Raw genomic sequence first — 27,521 nt, 5'->3', positions numbered from 1 at the left:
GTGGGGTTTCCAAGAAATGCCTGAAATCTGAAATTGCCTTTACGTATATTTGATAATGAATTTTATAGATGCTCTTAAAAGCAGCTTTAGTTCATAAAAGAGGATAGTCACTGCTGTCGGCATGGTTTTGCTCAGCAATTTTGTACTTAAATCATGAGGATAAGCTAAAGGGCATACTCATTTCTGTTCAGTGAAGTGATAATGAAACCTTTGTTAATGATTTGCTGTGAATTCTGTCAGCGTGTGTGGTAGATTTCTCTCATTTTTACATTTATTTATGTACCAACTCAAGAAAATATTTCGTTTAAATTAGCTTTTGCTATGGAGTGTCTCGTCATGTGCTTCTCTGGCCCTTTCTTATCTCATTTGGTTATAATAACTGCCTGAAGAACAGAAGTAATGGAAACGCAATGGCATTCTTAACATTCTGCAAACTTGGCACAGACCAAATTACTGCATTTGATCAATTTGCTGTCATTATCCAGACTTTGTTTATTCATATGCTAATGTTTTTCTCCATTGAGCCCTTTCCAAAATGAAATGGTGTCATCTTAAACTATCAGTTTATGCATAGTATAATTTGTTAATTATTTGTTTCTTGTCTGTCAGTTTATTTTTGATGTGTCTGGGTTAAATATACTCTGATTTTCTTAACCACTGTTGCTCTAATCCCTTTGCTAGACCAAAATAAACACATTCCAAATGAAATCTGGGTTATGTTTAAATCTTTGCCTTTGTAAAGAGTCATAAAGAGTTTTAGCTTTACTCAGGGACCCTGACTATTATTATGAACGATTCATCATTGCACATGAAAATTTAAACAGACATTACTATAAGGATTTACTTTATCTGTAGCTGAAAGACACATTCAGAAATACCTTTTCTGTTTAATGTACAAACAAGGAAACCATGACCACATGTCTGTATTTTTGCCTTTTCTGTTACCTTTAGGAGTTACAAAAATACTTTACATTCATTTTCTTTGTTTGGACACTGTGGATAGACTAGAAGAGCTGACTAGAATCTATTTTCTATTTAAGATACAACCCAATGTATCCATTTGTAAATAAATACCTCATTGTGAGGGAGGAAACCAACCTTTGAGAAGGGTTCAAAGCATCCAACATGTTACATGTCTCATATACAGTTTACAATTTTTCGCAGGTACAATGAAAAATGAGCTCAGGATGGATCTAAATCAGAAGTCCTCTTTCCTGGAGGTATTCCTTCAGTTGTCCAAGAGTTTCTTTTGATCCTTGAAGTATAGCCGTTGTTTTAGACACTCACCAAATGTCTACAAGGAACCAGCAGAGTTGAGTTGCTTGTATAGCACTGAAGAGGTTTGGTGCCATGCTTAGTTTAAAACAAAAACTGTGTGGACATCATAAAACAGTCACTTCAAAGCTGTCACTATCAGGACTCCTCAAAAAACAGCAAGAGGATCTGCTGGACCTCCGATATGTCTAGAAAAAAACATGGGCATTTAAGAAAATTAAATACAATATGCACAAACTCTACAGCTGAGTAATGAATAATTGCTGTACAACACACCCTCATGTTACTATATAATAACAAGAATACATTTTGCATGAATTAATCATCGCATCAAAGGTAAAATTAAGCAACTAACCAGCTAATATTTCCGTATTAGGTACAGTCTAAATGACTCTGCAAACCTAGCAAACTGTTAACCTAGATAACATGTTGGCCATCACAGAGCTTGGGTAGATTATTTCCGGTAATCCATTACTGATTACAAATTACATACAAATTTTTGTAATGTAAACAATTACATTTGACATTTTAGGTAATATAATTCGACTAGGCTACTTTTTGACCTAACTTGTTTGTCACATTGATTTAAATAGTTAAATCTTGTACAAGGTTGATAAAAATACAAAGAGAAAGAAAATACATTTCATACAAGAAGTGCATTAAACATTACATTACATCAAGGTTTCCCAAAATCGGGATTGTAAAAGAAAGGCATGGAGTTTGTGAGTTGAATTAAAACTGAATAATTGATTAAATCAGAAAATGTTGAGTGGCCTATTCAATCGGGCTACCAAATGTCAAGATATTTTACAGAAAACTAACAAGTAGAACAAATAAAATCACAAAATAACCATGTTTATTTGCAATTTCGTAAGCAAAACTATTAAAAACATATAAAAAAATAAAATAATCCAATATTATAATAGCTATAAGGCCTAAAAACACTCGGATATATCTTTAATAATACTTGTTTATGTTCCACTATTAATGAGTAGGCTAGTAATAACTTAGTTAAGTACTTGGCTATATTGATTCAGTAAACACTCTGACAGATTCAGTGGATGATTCAATTCGAACCTTTCAAAGAATGTATAAATAGAACAGAACAGTTGTAAGTCTAATTAAACGCGCTGTGTTCGCCCTTGCGTTCGTTCCATGGCTACAACTCAGTAGGAAAAAGTGTCCTCTTGCCATTATTTTATGGTACACGTTATAATTTAAAATGCTTTTGATTCAAATTATGAAATGCATAATTTGAGCATGCATTCGGTACTTTTATGCTGAATATATACTATCGATATCTTAGCTCATCAAACAATGTCAGAATCCTCTGTGAATTTTATTATTGGACCAGAAAAACATTACTCAGGTAACTAGTGAGTGAGTGCATTGGTTTTGCCTTCATATTTTATTTGCCAAGCTCATACCTTGTTTAATATTCAAGTGTTTACACATCCTTCATATTTGGCTAATTTACCAATTCCACTGGAGGACCAACATAAAAGAGGATTACTTTAAGGAATAATCAATGAATTATATTATTACACACTTCAGTGAATAAACCTCTCCAGTCAACTCTCTTCCTAAAAACAATGGCAAATATTTAAGCCTACTAGACCAAATAATGCTGCTTCTGATTTTGCATTACATGCCAAGATATTTGTATATTAACTATTTTGAAATACATATTTATCTGCATTTTGAGATTGTGAAAGAAAGGTGTGATTTTCAGATTTTAAGCAGTGGTAGGAAGGACGCAACATTCCCAAAACATGATTTCCTCTTATACATGATGGGTGACATTTTGATGGGAAAGATTTATCATCTTGACATGATGAATCAGCCTGTCGTGATTATTTACAGTCACTGTTAACGTCAAATTGGTTGTTTTCACACCATCTTACCTCGTTATGTAGTATACACTGATGGAAGTCAACCATTTCTGGCATTAACTTTTCTGATCTTCTGGGGTAGAATTGTCTGGGGATCTGGGAAAGGAATGACAGACCATCATCAATCCTGGACAGTTTTAAGTGGAGACAAGGTCTTGCCAAGCAAAGAAGCACAGTACATTTTTGGCACGATAATCCAGACTGTCAATATTTTGAAGAGCAAAACATCTGTTGCTGGAATAAAATGACTGATTATTATTCATAATATCATTAGATTAGACAACTACAGATGCACTAGTGACTAGTCTAAATGAGATGCAAAACCCATGCACGCTGTCAGTTGTTTCAATTATCCTCTTAGGAAAATCATTTCTTAATGTTGCATCCTTGAAAGTTTCAGAATAATGGTTGGCATCATTTTGTTTGTTTGAATATATTGTGTCTGTAGAAGAAAATGCATCGATTTTATAATGAATATGTTATATTGTGTCAAAACCGGTGAGGATACTGATGCATGGATTTTGCTGATGTGTTCTCTTTAGTCTTTAGTTTCTTTCTAGACAAAGAAACACTTAAGAAAAAGCTGATTCACCAAAAGCAAAAATTATTATTATTTTTTTGCTGAAGTTAACTGGCTATTCTGTACAGTACTGCCCTCTGCATTAATCTAATGTCAAAGTTATTTTTGAGTGCATCGTTTTCCTATTCCTTGAGGTAATCTAGTGCAATGTCTAAAGTATGATTTTGAGGTCAATTGATTTTTTAGATTGCACATAATATATTCTGCAATACATTCTCAATATGTATAATAAGAATCGTTGAATGAATATGCTTTAAAGAATGTGCATCTACATCAGTCTATATCACTGTAATCTCTCCACAACCTTTTGCTGCACGCTTTGGGTAAATGTCCCTTTAACTGGTTAATAATGAGATTATTAGTGAGATATTCAGAACAAAATATGGTACTTCGTCATTTTTAATGGAAAGGAATATAAATGCCAATGTTCAAAAGTTGGGGTTCAGAAATTTTTTGAAAGAAATTAATACTTTTTAATTCAACAAGGGTGTGTTAAATTGATCAGCAGTGACATTTAGAATGTCAAAAAAGATTGCTAATTCAAGTAAATGCTGTTCTTTTGAACATTTATATTCATCATAAAATCCTAATAAGACATTTTTCATCCTTTTCACAAAAAATACTGTTTTTTTCTTCTAGGCATTAATGTACATTAGCAAAAACCAAATGCAAAAAAAAAAAAAAATCTGGTTTTCACCAGATTTCAAATCATAAATGTAATTTCATGTGTTTTTGCTTTTTTGACACCAAAAAACTATAAATTGATTATTGTCAGATATGCAGTCTGAACAAAGCCTACTGTAAATGTGACTGTTGTCAATGCAAAGTTACTCATATTATAGGAAAAGTTAGTCCATCCTCTCCACAAAATCTCTAACAAAGGACTTTTATTTAATTGAATGAGAAAAGGGGTTGATTATGGATGTTAGTAGCGGTAATGACACTGATTGAAATAGATAATGAAGAATACCATCTTGGCAGTACACTTTACCTCAGTACTAAGCTGTAAACTTTCAAGTGATCGAAATGTGCCTTGGCCTGTGTGTTGTGAGGAGGCTGAGGCAGAGCTCATGGGACAGAGCATGCTTGACACATGTGTTAAGACCCCATCGTCATTCTCAAAAACTGGATTTACTCTCATAGTATTACCAAATGGGAATGCAGGTTGTGAACGCCTACAATACAAAGGAGATCAGGTCTTAACACCAGAATGATTAATAAGAGTCACCACTGCCAATCCAAATCTGTGAAGAAAAATCTAATGTCTAAATGAACAGAAAAGGGGGAAAAGAAAACCCTGCTTACACAAGTCTCATGGTCTTTCTGGTCCGTATACATTTCTTGTTAATGAAAATCAAGATGCCTAACACGGCACAAACCACAGAGAGGCTTCCCACCAGGCAGGCTACGAAAAGGAGAGGGTCAGCTTGCACAGACACCAATTCATCGCAGCGTTCTCCATGGTAGTGCCAGAATTTACCTACAGGACATCTAAAAGTGGTGTAGAAAAAACATGTTAGAAAGAAATGTGAAATGGATAGAAATGTGTAAGATTCCTAGGAATTTTTATTAATAATTATATTAGAAAAAAGCATGAAATTTTGTTTGTTTTTTACATAACCGCTCGGAGAAATCACCAAAAATGGTACATGTGTCTCTGTGAAGTACCTCATTTTACCTCATATTACTACCCTAAGGGTACATACACATTTCAGAAGTTGATAAGAAAAAGAATTGTACCTTTTACAGGTACTTCTCCAGTAACAAGCTGTTGTACCCCTAGAGGTACAATTTTTACACACTTGTTTTTGACAGTGCAGATGAAGGACCTGTGGCTGTATGCTCAGGTGATTTTGAGTTTTCCTAACATCCTTGTAATCTCCATTGAAACTGATGGATTTGCAGTGAAAACTATAGTGCAGGTTTTATTTCGTGTTTAACATACCTGCAGGCTGCTCCGTGTCCCGGTATGATTTCACACTGTCCTCCGTTCAGGCAGTATTTAGGCTGTAGGTCACAGATGCTGGTGCAGGGATTGCCGTCCACCGTGCTGTAGCCCGGGTCGCACAGACACTCAGGCTCTGAGGTTAACGTGTTCACCACGCAGCGGGAGAACTCGTTACATGCCAGAAACTTACATGGATCGGTGTGATCAGCTGGATTGGACAATAAAAATTCATTAGCTTTAAATACTTGTGGCCAGACATACAAAGATGCTTAAAGACTTAATACAGGTGTGGTTATCCCTTTAAGTTAATGTGGATGCTTTTGTTTACTGTTGTAATAACAGTAATGCTGAAAGTCCCTGGTAGAGCTTTCTACTTCTGAATGTTATTGGTGGACTTTGTAGATTTTAATAAAATTCGAAAAATCTCATTACAAATGAGTGAGAGATTATTTTGACAAGGAGTCAGTCTTGTTGCTAATGATTAACATGCGGGCAGATGAAATTGCCAACTTGCATTGAAATCAAATGACTCCTCATCGCTTTTTCACTGTAAATCACAATCAGCATGAACAGAACTTTCTTAACCTTCATAACGCATTGAGGTCTGTTCTGGCCTAGAAGAAATACATAAAATGTTCTAATAACTGCATAGGTTTTAGTAAGGGAACAAAACTTTAAGATACACATCATTTATTATTTTTTCAGATTTCCTTATAATGACTTTTTAAGCGATATAACCATTAAAAAATCAATAAATGTTACATGTTGTGTTTTTTGGTCATTTTGGGCCCAGGTATGTATGTACAGGTGAATCTCAAAAAAATTGAATATCATGGAAAAGATCTTTATTTTTGTAATTTAATTTGAAAAAGCAAACTTTCTTATATTCTAGATTGATGAAAATGAAATATTTTTAGTTATTTTGTTTTGTTTTAATTCTGATGGTTATGACATGTTCAAGATCTCCAAAGCAGGTTTAATTACGCACTCAATACTTGGTTGGGGCTCCTTTTGCGTGAATTACTGCTTCAATGCGGCGTGGCATGGAGGTGATCAGCCTGTGGCACTGCTGAGGTGTTATTGAAGCCCAGGTTGCTTTGATAGCGGTCTTCAGCTCTGTATTGTTTGTCAGATATTACTTAACTTCCTCTTCACAATACTTCATAGATTCTCTGTGAGATTTAGGTCAGGCAAGTTGTCTGGCCAATCAAACACAGTAATATCATGGTCATCAAACCACTTGGAAGTGGTTTTGGCACTGTGGGCAGGTGCTAAAGTCCTGCTGCAAAATGAAATCAGCCTCTCCATGAAGCTTGTCAGCAGATGGAAGCATAAAGTGCTCCAAAATATCCTGGTAGATGGCTGCACTGACTTTGGCCTCGATCAAACACAATGGAGCAACACCAGCAGACGTCACGGCACCCAAATCATCACCAACTCCGGAAACTTCACACTGGACTTCAAGCAGCTTGGATTCTGTGCCTCTCCAGTCTTCCTCCAGACCTTGATTTCCAAATGATATGCTAAATTTACTTTAATCTGAAAAGAGGACTATGGACCACTGAACAACAGTCCAGTTCTTTTTTCTCTTTACCCCAAGTGAAATGCTTCTGACATTTTTTCTGGTTCAGGAGTGGCTTGGTTCTAGGAATGTGACAGCTGTAGCCCTTTTCCTGAAGACGTCTGAGTTTGGGGACTCTTGATGCGCTGACTCCGGCTTCAGTCCACTCCTTGTGAAGCTCTCCCAAGTTCTTGAATCAGCTTCTCCTGACAATCTTCCCAAGGCTGTGTTCTTCCCTGTTGCTTGTGCACCTTTTCCTCCCACACTTTTCCCTTCCAGTCAATTTTCTATGAATATATTTTGATACAGCACTCTGTGAACAGCCAACCTTCTTCATTGCTTACCCTCCTTGTGGAGGGTGTTGATGATTGGCTTGTGGACAACTGTCAAGTCAGTAGTCTTTCTCATAATTGTGGTTGCATGTTCAAAACTAGCCCAAGAGGTACCCAGTATGTATACTCAAAATTAATCAAACATTAATCAAACAAAATGTAATTTAAATATTTCAGTTTAAGTGCATTAAATTACAAAAAATAAAGACCTTTTTCATAATATTCAATTTTTTTGAGATTCACCTGTAGTACCATTGGGTGTCAAAAATATTTTTTGTAAAAATTTATATAAAATTCTATAAGTATTTTGCCTGTTCTCACACAAGTTCCGGGACTGTATTTTGATGATAAACATGAATATGTACACCTATTTAGTTAGTAAGTGTATGCAATCTATTTTATTATTTAATTTATTTTAATATTTCTGTTGTTTTGACTAATGACAGTTTATTTTTGGCCAAAAACTTATTTTACTAAGGAACTATTTGATTTCTCCTTTTGACACATGCTTACCTGCTTCCACATCCACTGATTGGGAGTCGATTTCCAAGTCCAGTCTCTTAGATGCCGCATTGCAGAAGTCCTCAAGCACACACTGCACAGTCTTAGTAACATTGAATGGAACCGGTTTGTCTAATTTCATCTTGCTGTTTACCACCACACTGCCGTTCTTGAAGTTCAGAATCTCCAGCTCCCTAAATCCAGTCAGGTTGGACTGTAGATACGGCAGGAGCTGTGGGAAAGAAGAGAGAAAATTGAAATGAGAGAGTTGCGACTGCTCTTTCATCATTGCTGTCTAGTGCAGACTGGTTAATTGTGCATAAATGTAACGCAGCTCAGATGCAAACTTTTAGGACTGTCAATTCTGAAGCAATTCTCCTCAGTTGCTAGAAACTGAACGATTTTGGACAGTGTCTGTCTCTCATCCTATTACAATATGCAAAACCTTCTCAGCGCTCAATTCATTCTGCATGAGGAGGGCCAGTTAGAGATAAAGATGGTTGTTCAGGAGAAATAGGGCGTAGCAGCTCAGTCATTCATCCCGGCTCAAGATTTCAAGAGCTTGATTGCTCCAGTCACACAAAAGATGGAAGACTTGAGCGTATGATATTTATGCATTTCGCATAAGAGCCACAGAGATTACTAGCGTCTCAAAAAAAGCTCTCAAATTAGATTTGCATATTAATTATTAAATCACCATTTGAACCCTACAATTTTTGTTTAATGCAATGAATTAAAACGAAAATATCTGTAACCATTTAATAATAAATAGAAAATCAGGAATTAACATTTGAAATCTTGAAGTAAAAAAAAAAATATTTTAAAATGTTTTAATTAAAATGAAGATGTGTTTAAAATACATTTAATATAATATTTTTTATTGTTAATATATATTTTTTAAATAATTAAATGTAAAAAAATTATATATATATATATATATAATTTTAAATGTTATTAATTATTTAATAGTGCATGGAGAGTGAGAATGAGCACTAAAGGAGTGAAGGCCACGTCTGTATAATAGGAGGTAACAGTTTTAATTATTTAAATAAAAATGCATTATTAAAAATATAATTCATATTTAAAATGATTTTAATGAGTATTTTTAAATATAATGGATGGATATATTAAACATACTTAATATTTTAAATGTTAGCATTAAAATTTTGACCATTTTTGTTTAATTTGATTAAAATGAAATGTTTATTTTAAAATATGAATTATTTCCAATCGTTAAACAGTCAATGCAGAGCGAACATGAAGCGTGAGAAGGAGCACAGAGGCCTGGCCTGGGATGCTGTTGTATTAATTAAGCACACGTCTGTATAACAGGGGGTAATCTGTATTTGGAGGTAGACCTGATCTGCCAGTCACCATCAACCTCTCACCTCTTGGTTAAGTGCCAGGGCAGAGCAGGTGTTATTCTTTCCCACAGGGCACGCTGTGACTCAGAGCTCAGCCTCAATCAGTGTTACTGTCTAGATCATGCCAGTGTCATGCCGTCACAGGACAGAAGGAATTGTCTAGTATATACAGTAGCACTCATTTCCAAATAGGTTAATGAATTAATTATCACAGACAGCAGCATTGAAGCATATCCCTTCTTGATTAATGATTCCCACACTCATTCTAGCACAGTGCTTACACTTGTATCTACTGGTTCACAGGGATTTCTTTCAGTGCTGTTCTGTTCTATAAATTATTAATACGTAATAAAATATATTTTTTAAATGTTATCATATTTTAATGAATTTTTTTTATACTTTTTGTTCTCCGTGTCCAATCGAGATGGTTGCTACACAAACCAGTAGAGTCAGGCGTAAATAAGCATCCTACAAGGTTGAAAGGCTGAAATCAATGCAAACCTAGTATAGGACTAAAATATTACAGCCGTCTCTATAAAAGCTATCAAAATGTTGAATTATAAATGGGCAAAATTGATGTGTACGGTGGAAAAATCAATGTTTCTTTTGCAGAATTTGCTAGAACATAAATATCTTGAGGTTATCAGATTATCCTTTAAAAGCCCATTTATGAATCAATGAACTAATTTTATGACCATTTTACCTAGATACTTACCAGAGTAGCTTCTGAGCAGATTTTTAGTAGTTCATGTCATAATCCAAAAGTTCTCATAGCACTGGTGTTAGTCTCGTGACTTGGAACTACAACACAATACTAATTTGGGCAACCACTTTATTGGAAATGGAGCTTTTTTGTCTTGGGATTTATACAAATAAAAAATAATAAGAAGAATAATTGAAAATAATGTCTTAAAGAACAGAACATATCAATGTAAATTGCACAAGAGCCCCTTATACCCCTTTAAGAGCGGTTCAATTAAATTGTGAAGAATTACGAAGAAAAAGAAAACTGTGTGCAAGTACAGTTAGGAATGGATATTATTGTAGTTTTTAACACGTATCTTAAAAGAGATTGGATTCACCCTGACTCATTCACAAATAAGCCACAAAATCAGCTATCTCTTTGAATTGCTTTTATTACAAAGAATGAATTGAGCAGTTAATTTCAAAATAATCTTTGTCATTGTTATAACACTCTAATAAAAACATTTGGAGACTGATTACATTCAAGGACATGTGTCTCACCAAAGAACAATTCCAAGTTATTAGGCTGCCTAACCAACTAAAAGCAGATTTAAAGAAACAAAACTAGACAGCAAGTCCCTGAGGTATTTATTTATTTGTATTTTTTTTTTAGGCATGCTCTGTGTTTTTGGTCGTTTAATTCAACAAGATTGTGAAATTGGTTCCTCTGTGTTTTACATAAATAAGAAAAACAAGATTAATTACAGATATACAGTTTTAGCATTTGATATGAGCACATATTTATGTTAGTGTGTGCACTGAGATCCTGAGAAAACAAAATTTGCTCAGAACTATAAGGCAATATTCACACTATCAAGAATAAAACTACTAATGAAAAAAAAAGTTGCGGGTTGTAAACGTTCAACTTTGGTCAATGCTGGTTAGAGAGCTCAGTGATCTGCAGTTAGTAAAGACAGTTTTTGTTCAGTAAGATCAGAAGTGGGAAGTTGTTAGACAAAAGTTCAGAATTTAGTGCCAAAAAGTGATTAATAATGCTTTTTCAAGTTTGGATATATATGTACCGGTATTGAGGCTAAAGTCTTCTGTTCTCTCTCAGTCACTTGACTAGAAGCCTCTGGGTTTGGTGAGTCACTTGGTTCAGAGAATTGCCTCTAGTTGAAAAAACATGATATTACAAAATATAATCTGAATAAAAACAACAGCACTTAATTGACTCCTGTGGCTCAGAGGAAGAGCATTGCGTTAATAGCGCAAAATGTCATAGGTTAAATTCCCAGTTAACAAACATTCTGGTAAAAGAAATGTATAGCCTGAATGCACTTTAAGTCGCTTTGGATAAAAGCATCTGCTAAATGCATAAATGTAATTGCAGTTGTGAAACTGTAATATGATTGGCCAAGAGGTGGTCTGAAAGTTTCATGTCTGTAGCCCTTTTTTTACACGTTGTATATGAGTGGTGCAGAGTGGAAGTGGAGCGTTTTTTCTTGGATGAGCACTGTTTTTTTGAAAGTTGAAGCATATGTGTTTTCTCTTGTATTAGGATTGTTCGGGGTAGGTTTTCTCTCCAGTGAGCATGGAGTGACCGGAGAGCAGAAAATGGAAAAAAAGGGAGTCAAGCTGGAACAGAGTGATTATGCATCACTTTGAACGGGGAGGAGAAACTGCTCCACTCATCTGCAGTTCAAGTTTATGTTGGAGGGTGACATGCAAAGCTTGATGGTTTGGTTTACTCTGGAGCAATGATTGCTGGCAAAGAAAAAAATATAAGAAACTGATAAAAAATTTGTCTAAGAAATTAAAGCACTCTAAAACACTGTATTGATCATAGTTGTGATTATATTTGGCCTTACATCTACAGTTGAACTATAACCGGGCCGATATTCAGTACAACACTGCTCTTGCTTGTTTGAGATTGCACAATTTTTTTTTTTAATGGCCATACAGGGTTTCATTCTGTGTACTTCTGTCTAAATTGAAATGTAAGGTAAAGAAAGTTCAGAGGAAAACATTTGAAGTGGGAAAATAAGTATCTTTGTATAAAATGTACAGAAATGAAATCCAATTTTCTGTCAGTCACCCAAACCCTTTATACAAAGGCTTTATAGAAAAATGTAATCACATTTTGACATCACTGTTCTCAGATGCCATCAGTCAAATCCCTGCAGACAAATGGCACACTATCTATTATGCTTTACCAGCATGCACTGCGATACAAATGAAAAAAAAGGAAAGCTAACAACAAATGGAGGATAGAAAGGCATGCAGCAAGATGAAGTCAAAGACAAAAGTGTGTTTACCTACCAGTTCAAGAAACGTGTTCTCCAGTGATTTGTACTCAGGGGAACTCTTGTTGAAAAGATCCTCCGAAAACATCATATTAGTCACACGTAAACTAAAAAAAACCACTAACTCTTTGGCCTGGTTAGAAGCCATCACTGAAGGAGTGGTAACGTAACCTAGAGGACGAGCCGAGGATTGTGGATTCTCATCAACCTCTGAAGGGAATCCACTCCCAGAGTCTAGAGTATCATCCTCCTTATCAGCCTGTTCAACATCTCTGCCAATATCTGTACTACCTTCACGTGGGGGAGGTGAAACTGTCCAGAGAGTCTGTCCCTCTTCATCCAGGAAAATGTCCGGGGTCAGGTGTGAAATTAGGTCTTCTGTGGGAGTTAGCTCAGAGGGAATTGCTGTGGGAAGAATTGGTTCTGGAGTTGTAAGTCCAAGTGGGGGCACATTTTGATTGAGTGTGTCTATGGTGACACCGACAGATGGAGACTCTACATGGTCACTAAGGTCAATTGAAGTAGGTGACTCAACTTGACCTTTAGGGTATGAAGGAAGACCTTCGGTAGAGGTCTCTAAAGGTCCTGATTGGCCAATTGTGTCATCTTCAAGAAATATAGCATCTTGTGCTCGTTCTGTAGGGGTTAGGGTTGTCAAGATTAATGTTCCCTCTGCAGAAGTGGCCTCTGGTGTTATATCAAAATCCATTTCAGGTTGAGTTGAAGAAGATGCTTTCGCTACCTCAAAAGTCTCCAAGACCAGTGGTGCAGCGGTGGCAACAATTTCATTTGCCACATCCTCTTTGACTTCTAACCACTTTGATAGGTAATCCACCGTAGTGGTTCTTGGCAAACCTTAAAAAAAAAAAAAGGTTTTAGAGAGTGTTTTTGAAAATGCATGTAATGCAAAATTACAATTAATTCTTTCATTTTTATAGGCTGCTGTGACGAGTGGGGCGGGGCCGAGAGACGTGGGAACAGGAGCGAGGCCGGTGGAGTGATTGGAGATGAGCGACACCTGTTCGACCCACCGGTCTCGAGTCCCACGGAGGAGATGGAGGGATATAAAACTGGAGCAACGACAGTGAAGGACGAGAGAGGACCAGGCTTGGGTTTTAGTTTGTGTTTGCTTTTTATTTGTGCGCGACAGTCGTCCGCGAGGGGCTGTTGCGCTGTTTTGTGTTTATTTTGTTATTAATGTCTTTATTTGATTGTCCGCCGGTTCCTGCCTCCTTCTTCCCGAAGATTATGGAGTTTTTATTTGTTACAGCTGCCTAACTTAAAGGGTTAGTTCACCCAAAAATGAAAATTATGTCATTAATAACTAACCCTCATGTCGTTCCAAACCCGTGAAACCTCCGTTTATCTTCGGGACACAGTTTAAGATATTTTAGATTTAGTCCGAGAGCTCTCAGTCCCGCCATTGAAAATCTATGTACGGTATACTGTCCATGTCCAGAAAGGTAACAAAAACATCAAAGTAGTCCATGTGACATCAGAGGGTCAGTTATAATTTGTTGAAGCATCGAAAATACATTTTGGTCCAAAAATAACAAAAACTAAGACTTTATTCATCATTGTCTTCTCTTCTGGGTCTGTTGTTAGTGCGTTCACAACACTGCAGTTTAGTGATATCCGGTTCGCGAACGAATCATTCGATGTAACCGGATCTTCTTGAACCAGTTCACCAAATCGAACTGAATCGTTTGAAATGGTTCGCGTCTCCAATAAGCATTAATCCACAAATGACTTAAACTGTTAACTTTTTTAACGTGGCTGACACTCCCTAAAAATAAATAGTTAAAATAAACCAATATCCCGGAGTAATTCATTTACTGAAACAGTACACTGACTGGACTGCTGTGAAGAGAGAACTGAAGATGAACACCGAGCCGAGCCAGATAATGAACAATAGATTGACTCGTTCTCGACTGATGGGAAGTTCGGTTCTTTTCCATGAACCGTTTCTTTCGGACAGTTCGATTCAATAAACCGGATGAAAAAAATGGTTCACCGGTTCTTTTGCGCTCGACGTGATGATGTCATTGGCGATGATTGCCCTTGATTCAAGCCTTCGGTTTACCCGCGCTCATAACACTAGCACAGAATCAGTTCAGAATCAATCACAGAAAGAACCAGTTCGGTACAGACACGCTGTTTGTTAGTCTGCTTCACGCTGAATCACACATGCGCAGTATCATCAGCTCCTCGGTTCTCGAATCGGACGCGTCCGACAGAAACGGTTCTCGGTTCTGTGTACTGGTGATCCAAAAACAGATGCAACCGGTTCTTGAATCGAGAACGAGTCAATGTTTTGTTCGTTATCTGGCTCGGCTCGGTGTTCATCTTCGGTTCTCTCTTCACAGCAGTTCAGTCAGTGTACTGTTTGAGTAAATGAATTACTCCGGGATATTGGTTTGTTTGAACTCAGAGGGAGTGTCAGCCACGTTAACAAAGTTAACAGCTTAAGTAATTTGTTAATGCGTATTAGAGATGTGAACCGTTTAAAACGATTCAGTTCGATTTGGTGAACTGGTTCAAAAAGATCCGGTTACATCGAATGATTCGTTCGCGAACCAGATATCACTACACTGCAGTGTTGTGAACGCACTTACAACAGACCCAGAAGAGAAGACAATGCAGAATAAAGTCATAGTTTTTGTTATTTTTGGACCAAAATGTATTTTCGATGATTCAACAAATTATAACTGACCCTCTGATGTCACATGGACTACGTTACTTTGATGATGTTTTTGTTACCTTTCTGGACATGGACAGTATATCGTACATAGATTTTCAATGGAGGGACAGAAAGCTCTCGGACTAAATCTAAAAAATCTTAAACTGTATTCTGTAGATGAACAGAGGTCTCACGGGTTTGGAATGACATGAGGGTGAGTCATTAATGACATAATTTTAATTTTTGGGTGGACTAACCCTTTAAGTGTCTTAGGGTCTATTCACACCAAGAAAGTCCACTAATTCACAATGTTGATTTTTTTTTTCACACTGGCCTTTTTTTGCAAGTGAACCAGAAACTGTAAACAAAACCACACGTGTGCTAAGGTCATTGATTCATTCGACAGAAATTCTCAAGCAGGAAAAAACAGGAAGGGCTAAAATAGGCTAATCATAGAGATCTTTTGTAGTCCAATTTTTATTATTTTACTGATTTGTTGTTATCAGATACTTACATAATATGAAGAAGCTTATGAGCATCATATGAGACAATGTCATACGGTGTTCTCACAATATCAAATTAAACATTAAACTCACAATTTCAAATTATGCTGCGCTTTATGCATTTGCCCACTGTCATATTCATGTTATTTTCTGTGTGCTGTAGGTAAAATAAGTGTTACCCTGTCTTTATTTGAAAAATATGATTCCCAATGCACCAGGCCCGGTTCTAGAACCAAATCACTGAGGGTGCTTCTGAATATAGTGAGGGTGCTGCTTACATAATCGTAGGAAATAGCTCAGTCATCAGTCTGAAACATAGTATCTCAAAATTGGGGATGTTGTATACAACAATACTACTGTAATTGCTGTTATGTTAAACAATATACGATCTGGCAGTAAATTATAGAATAGCATGTAGACAAATAGCAATCTTCACTTTGGCAAACATTAAAACATGCCGCACATAGCCTACCTACACTGTGGTGATACCCTTGTTGTAACCGGCTTCAACTTCAATTGAACTCCTAGAATGGCCAAAAGTCACTGCCTTACACACACATAACGTTACACAAAATACTTATTGAGCATGCTACTTGCTGTGATTTATCATGGGTGACATGCGGTGAAAGTGAAGTTGTAGGGCGGGGTAGAGCTTAGATCGGGCCCAACAAATCAAGCCCGACCCCATGGCTGGACTGGCCATTGGGCATACCGGGCATTTGCCCGGTGGGCCGACGTGCTTTTTGGGCCGATATATCTCATACTCATACTTTTTTTTTTTTTTTTTTTTTAAACGGCCCATAAAATTTGTACATCAGCGGCCCATTCGTTTTGTTTTGTTTTGCTTAATTGGCGGCGCTAGGTTTGTGCCGGTGTAATGCATTGGTCAAAGTCAGTGTTAGTTTTTTTTCTGACAGACCAGCCCATAAAACACGTAGATCAGCGGCCCATTGGCTCTTTTCTTGATTGACACTGGGCTGGCCCAATCACAACTTTAAACGAGTGAGCGACGGCAGCAGTATCAGTGTGTATCTGTAAAAAAAGATGGAGAAGAAACACAAGGAATGTGCAGATAAATAGCATGAAAAAATAGAACCAGGCCCTTAAAGCAGACACTGTAAACTGTGTCAAAATATATGTTTTCTGACCTTCATCAGCTCCTGTGGCAGATGATCAGGAGATCAGGAGGATCAGGAGAGAGATGAGAAAGTGTAGAGCCTGCGGTAAGCATAACTACTTTCAAAACACTTAGGCCATGTCATGAGTGTAGATTATTTCCACATCTGCATAGTTGACGATTACCGCAATTCACTAGAAATTTAATAAGAGGCGTTTGTAAACCATGGTTTCCGCCAAAATAAAAGCTTGATGCAGTTTGCGTCAAAATAAAAGATCATGTGCTTATCTCTTTCAAGTATAGAAATTGGTACAACTAATTAAGAAAGTTTCCTTTATTTTTTTGTGCATTTGTTTTACAAAATATGGCTATTACTGTCATTGGATTAATATTATAACTATTATTATGTATAGGTGTAATGTAAATAGACACTGTAACTAAAAGAGGTTTGAATTTTTCTTTGTTTAATTTGCACACTGAATATGGGTTGGAGCTTTTAATTTTGAACTCTCAAAGTGCACCAGATTAATGAATTTAACATTAAAATGCACAAAATTTTCTCACAGGGGGGCATGCCCCCGAACCCCCCTAGAAGGACCGAGGACACACCACCATAGTTTTAACAAAAATCCTGTAAGAAACACTGGTATTGCTATACCAGGGCTGCGTAGCTTGTTTTAGGATTCACCGCTGTGGAGTATAGTTCAACTGTATTAATAAATATAAAATTTTGACTTATTTCATCTGTTAACTCTCACTCGTTCCTATACTCACTCATTACATGGCATTAGTGGTTTTAATGAATAGGAGTTGGTATGCATATAATATAATTAAGGGCATGCAAAGATGGGTGGTGTTTATGATCATATAGTGGGCCGGTCTGGGCAAAAATGCCCGGGCCGATTTTTTGCCCCAATCCAGCCCTGCCCGACCCGACACGTTCACTGTAATTATGAGCCCGAGCCCGATTTAAACCCGACCATTTTTAATATGTGGGCCGTTATAACGAGGGGCGTCGCCAGATTTTTTTTTTATTTTTTACCGCAGGTGCTGGTGTGCTAGATCATTTAGATAGGGGGGAGCTGCGCAGTTATATATATATATATATATATATATATATATATATATATATATATATATAACTTAGCACCCTCAAGCACCCCCGTAGAACCGGGCCTGCAATGCACACAAACTTCCTAGAATACTGAGTGCCCTGTTGGTTACAGTGTTTACTTCCTTTTTAATTATATTTCTATTAAATATTTATTTATTTGTGAAAAATAGTTTGTCATCTAAAGTATAAGTATGTTTATTTTACAGATACATTTTTTAAATCCATTGTCAAATGATTAAAAATGTCTTAAATATTAAAAAAAAATATTTATAAAAAAAAAATACATCGGCTTTACTGTATATCGGCTATTGACCCCCTGCAAGATATCGGCATCGGCTGTCAAAAAAAATAAATAAATAAAAAATAAATAAATAAATATTGGTCAACCACTAGTCAGGATCATCAACTTCATCTTTGCGACACTGACTCATAAAACACTAGTTTATTAATAAATAATTAAAATATCTCCTTACTATTTTCTCCCATCAAAGTAATGGTAATGTTTTCAAGCATTGTGGTTTAAAAACAAGTGATTTAAGCTATTGAAATGCTAACAACAGCACTATAAGTGCGAGCTGTCTGATTCTGAGCGTGATTTCTACAATTCACCTATCAGTAAGCCTTGTCCCCTTAGTTACTGTTGTGAACTTTAAAATAGATATTGTCGGTATTAATTTGGAAGAGAGGGTGCAAGCCAGGAGAAGCCTCATGTTATGTTTGTCATGATCACAAATACCAACACTGTTCATGTATCGCAGGGTACAATTAAATCAATTTACATTTAACCAGTTTAATATGAAGAAAGAGTGAAATGTAGACCTTTGTTTATGTGTTTTTGCATTACACTGCACAATACAGTCCGCTATTTAGGTTTGTATGGATACAGTAACTTTAACGCACAAGATGATATTAACATTCTGCTTGAGCAGATGAAAATTTAACGTAATGAGAGTAGGACAACCAGAAATGAAAGTTTTGTCTTCATTGGGATTGGGGTTGAATGCTTTGGGACATTATGCTCCTTTTGTTTGGGTTTAGGAAACAGAATAAAATAAACTCCATTGCCTATTCTCTCAGGATACCTGGAATTAGTCTTATAAGGACCCCAGGCACATTGTTTTTAAATTTTTGAAGCATAAATCCCATAAAAACGATGAAAGCTTCAGATCTTCCTATGTTTCTCTATGGCGCTGAAACCTACAGATGTCTGAGTTCGGCTCCCCGTGCAACTGATACTTGACCACTGACTCATCTGTGTTCAAGGGAAGGGGCTTACCGATAAGAAAATTGGGTTGGATCTAGGTCAGATCATATTCACACCTTAAACGAACTGTACCAGAGTTTGTTTCGAAGCGATTGCAGTATTCACACATACCAAAAAGATCTGCACCAAGAGCGGAAACAAACTTGAGTTCGATTCAATCAAACCAGACAGGTGTGAATACATCCTCAGTTTGGAAGCAAGTGCTTTTGTACACTACTCACTACTTGCTACAAATATAAAAGATTTACCTTCGTTTGTTGAAGTGACTTCAGTGGTTAGACTTGTAATCTTTGAACCCTCAAGATGGGAGTTGTTAATTAGCACAGTGGCTACTGGTTGCGTGGGAACATGTGAAGATATATCAGGAAAATTCTGCATATTGCTTTTTTCTGTCCTATCAGAGCCCAAATCTCCAAAAGAGATGACGATACTCCCAGGTGCTATAATGTCCTCTGAGTCCTCTTTTGTGGACTGTGTACTCATTTCCCCAGGTAAAAACCTTGATTCTTTGCTGATTTCAGTACTAGATCTCATGTTCTCCTCGCCTGCTGTTAAAGAGGGCAAATCAGGTAAGGTTAAATATTTGCAGTCTGTCTAGGGCTCTTATATTGATTGTATTGATTTTGTGTACCTGGTTTGAAAATAAGGGAAAGCACGTCCACAGGAAGTGATGTGTCCTCACTTAGTGCCTTCACCACCATGCCCTTTAGGGCTCTCTCTATGCCATATTCATCAGTGGAGTCTGTGTCACCTATGGCCCGCGTCCCATCAGTCTCAAACACTACAGCATAGCTTGCTGCAGCACCTTCAGGACTGATAGATGTTATGAAGGGAATTGGTTTGCATGACGTTAGCTTGGACTTGTATTAACCTGATTGACTGGCTTAGCCCTCATGTTCTCTTTGGGACTGAAAAACCCAAAGGCAATTTCAATACCTCAAAATCATACTTATCATTGGCCTGTCAGGTTAATACTTAATGACTTTTTCAAATCTTATGAGAATTGATTGGTGTATAATATTGTAGAGGTTTACTTTTGGCAGCCGTCTAATTGGAAGCTAAATAATATAGGTCTATTTCGAAATTCATTTTCACATGCACAGGATTTGTGATTTTGGGGAATGTAAAGTCATTCTTAAAAGTACATGAGGGTTAATTAATACAGTTTTCCCAAAAGCTACTATCATGAGATAATAAGGTGGTTACACCACAAGCATGTTGTGTTACACAGTCTACAGTACAACAACGCATAATGGTATAGTAATTGAAACACAGTTGTTCTGAACGCAATTTGCCAAGTATTTCTTCAAATACTTACCCCAAGTTGCCCCTGGGAGATAATTACCCATCCAAAAATATAATTTTCAAGTTCAATGGACTGTAATATCTTGGTGAATCCCACTGTTCCAGCATCAACTTACCGAAATCCCAGCACCCGAATCTCTTTAAACCCTGGAAGTTTGTCAAACACATGCAGCAACTGCAAAAGTGTAAATGAAAATATTTTAGACATATTTGTATTAACTTTGTCAATAACTACATAATTAAATAAATTACATATTAAATAGAGAACATAAATCAATCAATTAACCACAGTTGGTTACATAACCTCATATTTTGGATTGTCCAACATGCTGACATGCTGTAAAATCATGTGCCATGGCTCTGGTCTTATTTTAACTAATCTTATACCGGCTTATGCCCAAGACTTGTTTAGCTTTCCTGGTTTTGATCTTTTACTGGAAGCTACTTTCAAACCTACTCTAGTAATATGTTTTTTTGTTTAATAGTTGATTTCACATAACCTTCTCATGAAGATTGCGAGTGAAGTCTTCATATTGCGGGCTGCCTGGATCCCTCAGTAGTGCGGGGTCTACTATAGTCACACTGAACTCCACAATGTGCTCCACTGGCCTCTGAGGGACAACATCTGGTGCCCCAGTTTCCTATCAGATCAGAGAATAGTCAATTTGTTTGTTTCTAACTTCATTAGTATGTTAAGTGCATATTCTAAAAAGCACGAGTTAGTGGCCGTACGCTGTCAGATTCCATGATGAAAAGCTCTGCAGGACTCTTTGAACCTGAAACATAAAAAGCCATCAATCAGTCATGTTTTTATAAGATCAGCCAGTATTTCTTTCTCATTCGGATGGTGAGGACTTACATTTCTTGCCTGGTGCAGGTGTGAGAGCCCTAAAAATAATTGAAGACATGTCGAGAAGGAACGAATCAATCCGAGAATGATAAATGCAATAAAATTCATTGTCCCTGATAAAGGGGTTGACTGCATGTAAGCCCGGGTATGTTTGTGTGGCTCTAACACCCAAGTGTAATATGTCTGGGCACAGATCCCTCTTATTAAAGTGGATCAGGTCAGAGAGCAGTGTTTAGCTAGGCCACCAAATATGAACAAACTTTGTTTTTTAAAGGTCAGGCTGCGATTTTCTCATTTCCCACTAGTCAGGTGACCTCATTCTAGATATTCTGAAGGGTTCGAGCCCAAAATGAAGACTTGAAGTAACTTGCCATACCATGAATACTGAAACCAAGAAGCCCTTGAATTCAAGATCATCTTCAGGATTCTTACCTCTTCTGTTCATCTTGAGCTTTCACTCTCTGTAAATGATATAAGCCTCTTTGAGAATTTACGAAAAAGCCTTTTTCAATTGAATAATATTGGCACATTTATGCTGTATTGGCAAGACAAATGGACTAAATTGGCAATGGACACGAGCAGCTACTCACACTGGCTACCATGTCAAGATGCTCCTGTGTGCTACTAAAATTTTGGGCCAGATCCTCCATGCAAAGTGAGTCTCTCTGACAGGCGTACACCCACTGCTGGTACTCCATGGTGTCAGGAACTCTGTCAAGAAAGATCCGGAAAGCCTCCCACACAGCTTCTTGACAAACTGTTAAACATCATGGGAGAATTGAGAGAGAACTAACAGCAAAGACCCAATAAAACATGCCGGGACACTTAAAATTAATTATCTGCACCGCTGACAGAGATGTAACAGACTTAATAGTGTTTAGCATGCAGTCATTTGCTGCCATTATCTCATTTTGCCAACACGGTTATTATGGACATTTAATTAAGAGTATCTCTTAACTGAATCTGACAGCTAAATGTGCTTCACCTTTAGCTTGTTTGTACCAGTAATTTAAAATCATGCTATCTGCTTCAGTGTAAAAATGTTTTGTCAGGTGGCACCAAAAAAGTGGCTCATGTGGAATTATCAAAATTATTTAGTTTTATTTAAGCCAAAAATATTACTTAAAGAGAAACTTCATCCCAAAATGACAATGTTGTCATCATATACTCTCTCTCATGTCTGTGGACTAATTTTATAATCCTTTTTGAAGTTTTGAGAGTTTCTGCCCATATTCATTGTAACAGCATGGCAAAAGTGACTAGCAAATGATTAATAATGTTCTACACAAGTCAGACAGCAACATGAGAGTTCGTAAATGATGACTGGATTTTATGGGTTTTCCCACTTTGTTTAGCTGCATTCACTTTTATGTTCAGGTCATTTAATACTGCCATTCAAAAGTTTGTGTATAATATTTATTTAATGTTGTTGAACATTAGTCTCTTATGCACTTATTGTATAAGTCACTTTTTATCTATTTAAAGCCTTCTTGCTGAATAAGATATTCATTTAATAAAAAGACCTTTAGAATTAAATTAAATATTGAAAACAAAAATCCATTCTATAAGACTTAAAGAAGGTAAGCCTAAAATAAGAACACTACTTTTATATATACTTGGCTCAGAGCCACTTCTTTTTTTGGCTTAGCATGATCCTTCATCTCTCAGAAGGATTCGAATGATTGGGAAGTTAATTATGATTTATGAGGATCTGAGCTGTTGTTGCCAAATTTGGCACTGATGCTCAAGGCTCCATCCCTTGTGGCGTTTAGGGTAGATGTTGTCCTACCTCTTAGTTTGTAGTAGGCTTTATGGCTGGTGATGACCTCCGCTATGCTCTCCTGAGGACAGACTTTCACCCCCGTATTAAACAGCGCTGATCTCTTTGCTCGATGCGCATCCAGAGAAAGTGAATCTCTGCCATCTGTCAACTGTTTCATTGGCTGTGGAGTCTCCAGGAAGTGCCTGTACTTCACATTTCTGATCCTGAGAATCAAGTCGTCAGCAGTGAGTTCTGCAAATGTCACAACAACAGCATGTGTTCATAGTTTCAGGAGAGCAGGATCAACTTTACCTGAGAACAGCCGATGTTTCATATAATTACACTTCATGTAATTACTCTCACTCAGAGACCATTTGAAAGCCTTTAAGTCTATGATTAGTATGCTGAATGAACATTAATTGGATTAGGCCTGAGTCAAGCAGTCGGTTATCACGGCAGATGTTAAGCGCATTCACTAGATAAGAGTTAAAAAGGCCTCTGCTCTCCAGTTGTAGTAATCTTAATCATGTTTGATTGAAAGCAAAGAATTTTAACATAAAGACCAAGCTGAAAAAGTCTTCAAGATTATTAAATTATGAATGTAGTCATTATATTGTTGTTTTCCATTTATTCATTATGTAATTAAATATTTTCATTTTCAGAGTTTAACTCAGTTTTATGTCAGCAATCAAGAAAGTTCAGCTGTGTTTTAAATAAACAAAACATTAAAAAAAAATTTCAAAACATCTCCTTTTGTGATCCACAGAATGACACAGGAATGACATGAAGCTCATTAAATTATCATCAAAATTTTTTTTTTTGCATGAACTAGCTCTTATAATGATCAGTTGTAGAGGTTACATTTTAGAGTGATGTGTCATTAAAAGTTCTTACTTGCCAGAGACCCTAACCCATTCTGACATCTAAGAGTATTTATACTCAAGGTGACCCACCTTCTGACCTGTTACATAATCGGCTGTGGCCAGAGATAGCTGTTAGAGTTAACCAGCACCTGCGGTCATTGGCGTAATAGACTTACACCTTGTGTTTTACTGGTATTTACAGACTAGAGAAGTTCAGGATGAATTGTTCAGGTATTAGAATGATAGCAGATTTCACTTCATTAACTTCAGTTCAAGTCATTGTCATAGTGAACATATGTACTGCAAAATGGCAGCGATGCATTTAATTACCTACTTCAGTAATGAAGCATCAAACAATTATACAGTTAATAGCTCATATCAAAGTTCATCTGGAGGTTTTTACATCAAATGACAACAGTCCTTACTAGTTTAATAGCTTGGCTCTTCAGCTGATGGTGCAATCTTTATAATTTCCTCTTAGTTGCAACACTCACAGATCCATTAAAAACAGACAAATCGTGTGTCCCCTCCATGTAAGATCTGAGCCACTTCAAGACCTCTTTAGAAATTGAAAGATCATATTAGGTCTCTATTAGGACCTCTATTAGGCCTCCATTAAAATTGGCTAAATGTTTTCGAAATGGAGTATCGTGTGACCAGCTGGTAAACTTCAGAGAGCTTCTTAAAACATTAAGCCTGGCTCAGCAAAGGGGGTCCCTCAGACTTCACCGGACCTCTGTTCACTACTTGCAGATTAGTTTAAGCTTAGTTAGTAGACAAGCAGTAGCGTTAGCGATATAAGTGCAGCTACAGTGGAGGATAAACACATACCTTTGTTTTTAATGTTCTACTGGTAACTTTCTAAAGCCAATTGAGTAATCCTGCTTAACAGAATCTCATAAAACATGCAATCAGACCACATTAAGACAGGATTTCCTGTGTACATGGAGATTTCTCTGCAAAGAATAGCTAGTTATATTGTGTTTTGAATGCTGATGTCCTTTGCTGACCAGGCTTATCCTCTGGTTAATTTCATAACTGTACACCAGCACTTAAATGGCATAAAATAGCCTGGGCTAAAACAAATTTAGAGACCAACAGAACAATTGCATTCAGTAGCTAACAATCTCAACTCAGACTCAGTGAAAAAAAAAATGCCTGTGGCGACATTTCTTCAAAAAGATGTTACGTGTCTCCTTCGCAACACTTTGAAAAGTGATTGCCTGTGCATTCAGTTTAATCCAAAAAAGATTAACGTGAATCTGGTAACATTTATTACTTTGGTTGTAATATTTATTGCTGCAGTTCAGAAAGGAAATGACACTAAACGGATACTGCTTTATCAACTTTGAAAGTAATGTACGGCATACACCAGACTGTCCTCTAAACCTATCCAATAGTGTTAACAAAAGCAGATGCGAGATAAAAACCTTTGCTGATGCAACCTTATGCAATTTTATGCAATTTCTATCATGACTCATGTTTTATGTGATTCACTATGCTCCAAATCACAAATGCAGTGCTGTACAAGGTGCGCTACCAAGCAAGTTTACTACAGTAGAAATGGAACTGGTTATGTGATGCAAGCATAAATATTTTGTAGTTTTTGCAAGTCATGAACTGTGATAAAAAAATTTTAAACATAGCCTAGTATTTTGCTAGTTTGTATGAAAGCTGCATTCATAGTTTAAAAAATGCTTTTCTAATGAGACTCTTTAGCAAATTCTACCATTAACTGCATTATAATGGTAATGGATACTGTTTTAGTACAGTGTGGTCAGTCATTTACCATAGATTGATGTAGACTACTATATGGTTACTAGTGTTGAATCTGTAACAATTACACCATTGTTATAATTCTTCTCAAGCCCTGTTGTCAAATCAGATTGGACCTTCAGTCTAATTATTTTGATCACAAACAAAAGACGCCCTGTTCTAGTGCCACATGTGGCCCTATTTAGAGATGTTTGCAGTGGAAAACATTGAGCAGATCACACAGAGATACAGGGGTCCCAACAATGTGTTTCTAGGTCACAAAACATCTGACCACATCTGTTAATTAGCAAATGAGCAGATGTAGGGCCAGTGGTGCAATTTCTCAAAGATAAACCAGGGTGACTGATTTGATCATGTGTCCCGCTGCCGTCTATGAGCCCGCCGAGCACATGTGCAGACATGAGGGCCGGCGATGCTAATTGAGCTGTACTTCTGAAGCGTTGAGTGAAGCCCCACAGCAAAGCTACAAGCCAGAAAAGATTAGCGTTCCACACGGCCACGAACAGAATGCCTTTTGTTTCTCTCTGCTAATGAATGGAGCTTCTGAACGCTGTAGCCACACTAGAGGCATTCAGAACTCGCTTGAAATGTTAGCGAAATGTGCTTTTCTAGCATATTGTACCTAAAAGGAAGCGCTAATGGCGTGCTTGCCACAAAAATGTTATCAAATGATTTGTCATCAGGCTTCATTTTGCATAAGAAAAATCTTTGGGTTTCTTTTATGTCCTTGCAAATTGGCTCTTAAAATATTTAAAAACTCATTCGATCACCAAGGGCAGAAAGATGCTATTGTGTGAGGAATCACACAGGCTGTAGTCACTCTGAGGCGTTTGCATGTTACCAGAAGTCCTGTTTTTGCTGAATTATAAGACTTTGTTTAAATAAAACAGCATTAGAATGGCGTTCAAACATCGGCTTACCTTTGATTCTATTGGCTTGGAGGGTAAACAAGAACAGAATGAGGAATAATCCTGTTTTCAATGGCATGTTGCAGTAGATTATGTCCTTTTGGATGTAAAGTCGCTAATTTGGAAAGAAACGACAGTCCGTATTGACTTAACTCACGTCTGAGTTTGACAGAGTTAATTTCCATCGACTATGTGTCCAGGCATCCATGGAAGGGGCTGTTTGTGTGCACAACTGTAGGTTGGGTGGTATTCCTGACAGATGGTGCAGATTCTTGGGCACACACTTGGTCTGAAGTGTGCGAGTGGGTGGAAGATGCTCTGCTGGGTGTAAGGGGAATGATGAGGTTAAAAACGCTGCCTCTTTTCCTGGCTTAATCTGTTTACCTCTCTCTGACTCCTAATCCCCGTGGGCCCACGTGGTGGACTATCCTCATCCTGTTAGTAGCCTTCTGGACCAGCAGCTGCTAGCCTCCTTGCTTCGTTCACAAGCCACTCGAATTGCCTACTTACTCTGTTTCCAGTACACCCGATGCTTGTCTCTCTAAGTTTCTTAGCCCTCTGCCAGCTTTTGTGGCTGCCAAGCTGAAACGCTGTATTCTACTCACCCTGTTTGGGAGAGCAAGCTCTGCCCTTTCTCTGATCATGGGGCCAGATCAGTGTACTTAGTGTGTGTTGTTGTGGAACATGTCGTGCATGTTAGTCCCCAGGCCTACTGCTTGAGCTGGGAAGAGGATTACACACACCCTGTGTTATTACATTTCACGGCCATAAATAAGTCTCCTCAGCTCAAAATCCATTCAAGACCTTCCACGGCGCTGGAGTGTACACTTTGAACTTTCAAGAGATAATGAGAACAGGCTGGTGGCCGTTTGTAACCAGCAGAAACCCCTCTGGAAATGAGAATTTTAATTTAATTAATTAATTTTTTATTATTAT

General features: G+C 37.2%; 1 protein-coding gene across 4 annotated transcripts; it reads right to left on the bottom strand.

Annotated features, from left to right (window-relative positions):
* Positions 1 to 467: 467 nt before the first annotated feature.
* LOC132112919 (interphotoreceptor matrix proteoglycan 1-like) lies at positions 468 to 27,126 on the bottom strand. 4 transcript variants are annotated; one of them, XM_059520662.1, is made up of 18 exons: positions 26,598 to 27,126; positions 23,066 to 23,290; positions 21,867 to 22,033; positions 21,709 to 21,737; positions 21,286 to 21,314; positions 21,159 to 21,202; positions 20,927 to 21,067; positions 20,543 to 20,601; positions 19,753 to 19,934; positions 19,370 to 19,669; positions 12,460 to 13,298; positions 11,220 to 11,309; positions 8,102 to 8,321; positions 5,693 to 5,903; positions 5,053 to 5,238; positions 4,739 to 4,922; positions 3,180 to 3,263; positions 468 to 1,463 (listed from the first exon to the last, which is right to left on the bottom strand). In XM_059520662.1, exons 1-18 carry the CDS (start codon positions 26,662 to 26,664, stop codon positions 1,383 to 1,385), a joined length of 3,138 nt encoding a protein of 1,045 aa, XP_059376645.1. In that variant the 5' UTR covers positions 26,665 to 27,126; the 3' UTR covers positions 468 to 1,382. The 4 variants fall into 4 exon arrangements, with proteins under 4 accessions (XP_059376645.1, XP_059376648.1, XP_059376646.1 ...); XM_059520665.1 differs by lacking the exon at positions 4,739 to 4,922; XM_059520663.1 differs by lacking the exon at positions 11,220 to 11,309.
* Positions 27,127 to 27,521: the final 395 nt, after the last annotated feature.

This window comes from Carassius carassius, chromosome 32 (genome assembly GCF_963082965.1).
Source record: "Carassius carassius chromosome 32, fCarCar2.1, whole genome shotgun sequence".
NCBI classification, from domain to species: Eukaryota; Metazoa; Chordata; class Actinopteri; order Cypriniformes; family Cyprinidae; genus Carassius; species Carassius carassius.
This window is presented reverse-complemented; position numbering and strand designations above follow the sequence as displayed.

Excerpts from the sequence above, each read along its gene's own strand:
- LOC132112919 (XM_059520662.1), bottom strand. The coding sequence starts at position 26,664 with ATGCCATTGAAAACAGGATTATTCCTCATTCTGTTCTTGTTTACCCTC. Across the intron at positions 21,315-21,708 it reads GCTCAAGATGAACAGAAGAG|GGCTCTCACACCTGCACCAG; the intron begins GTAAGAATCCTG and ends AATTATTTTTAG. Across the intron at positions 21,068-21,158 it reads TCATCATGGAATCTGACAGC|GAAACTGGGGCACCAGATGT; the intron begins GTACGGCCACTA and ends CTGATCTGATAG.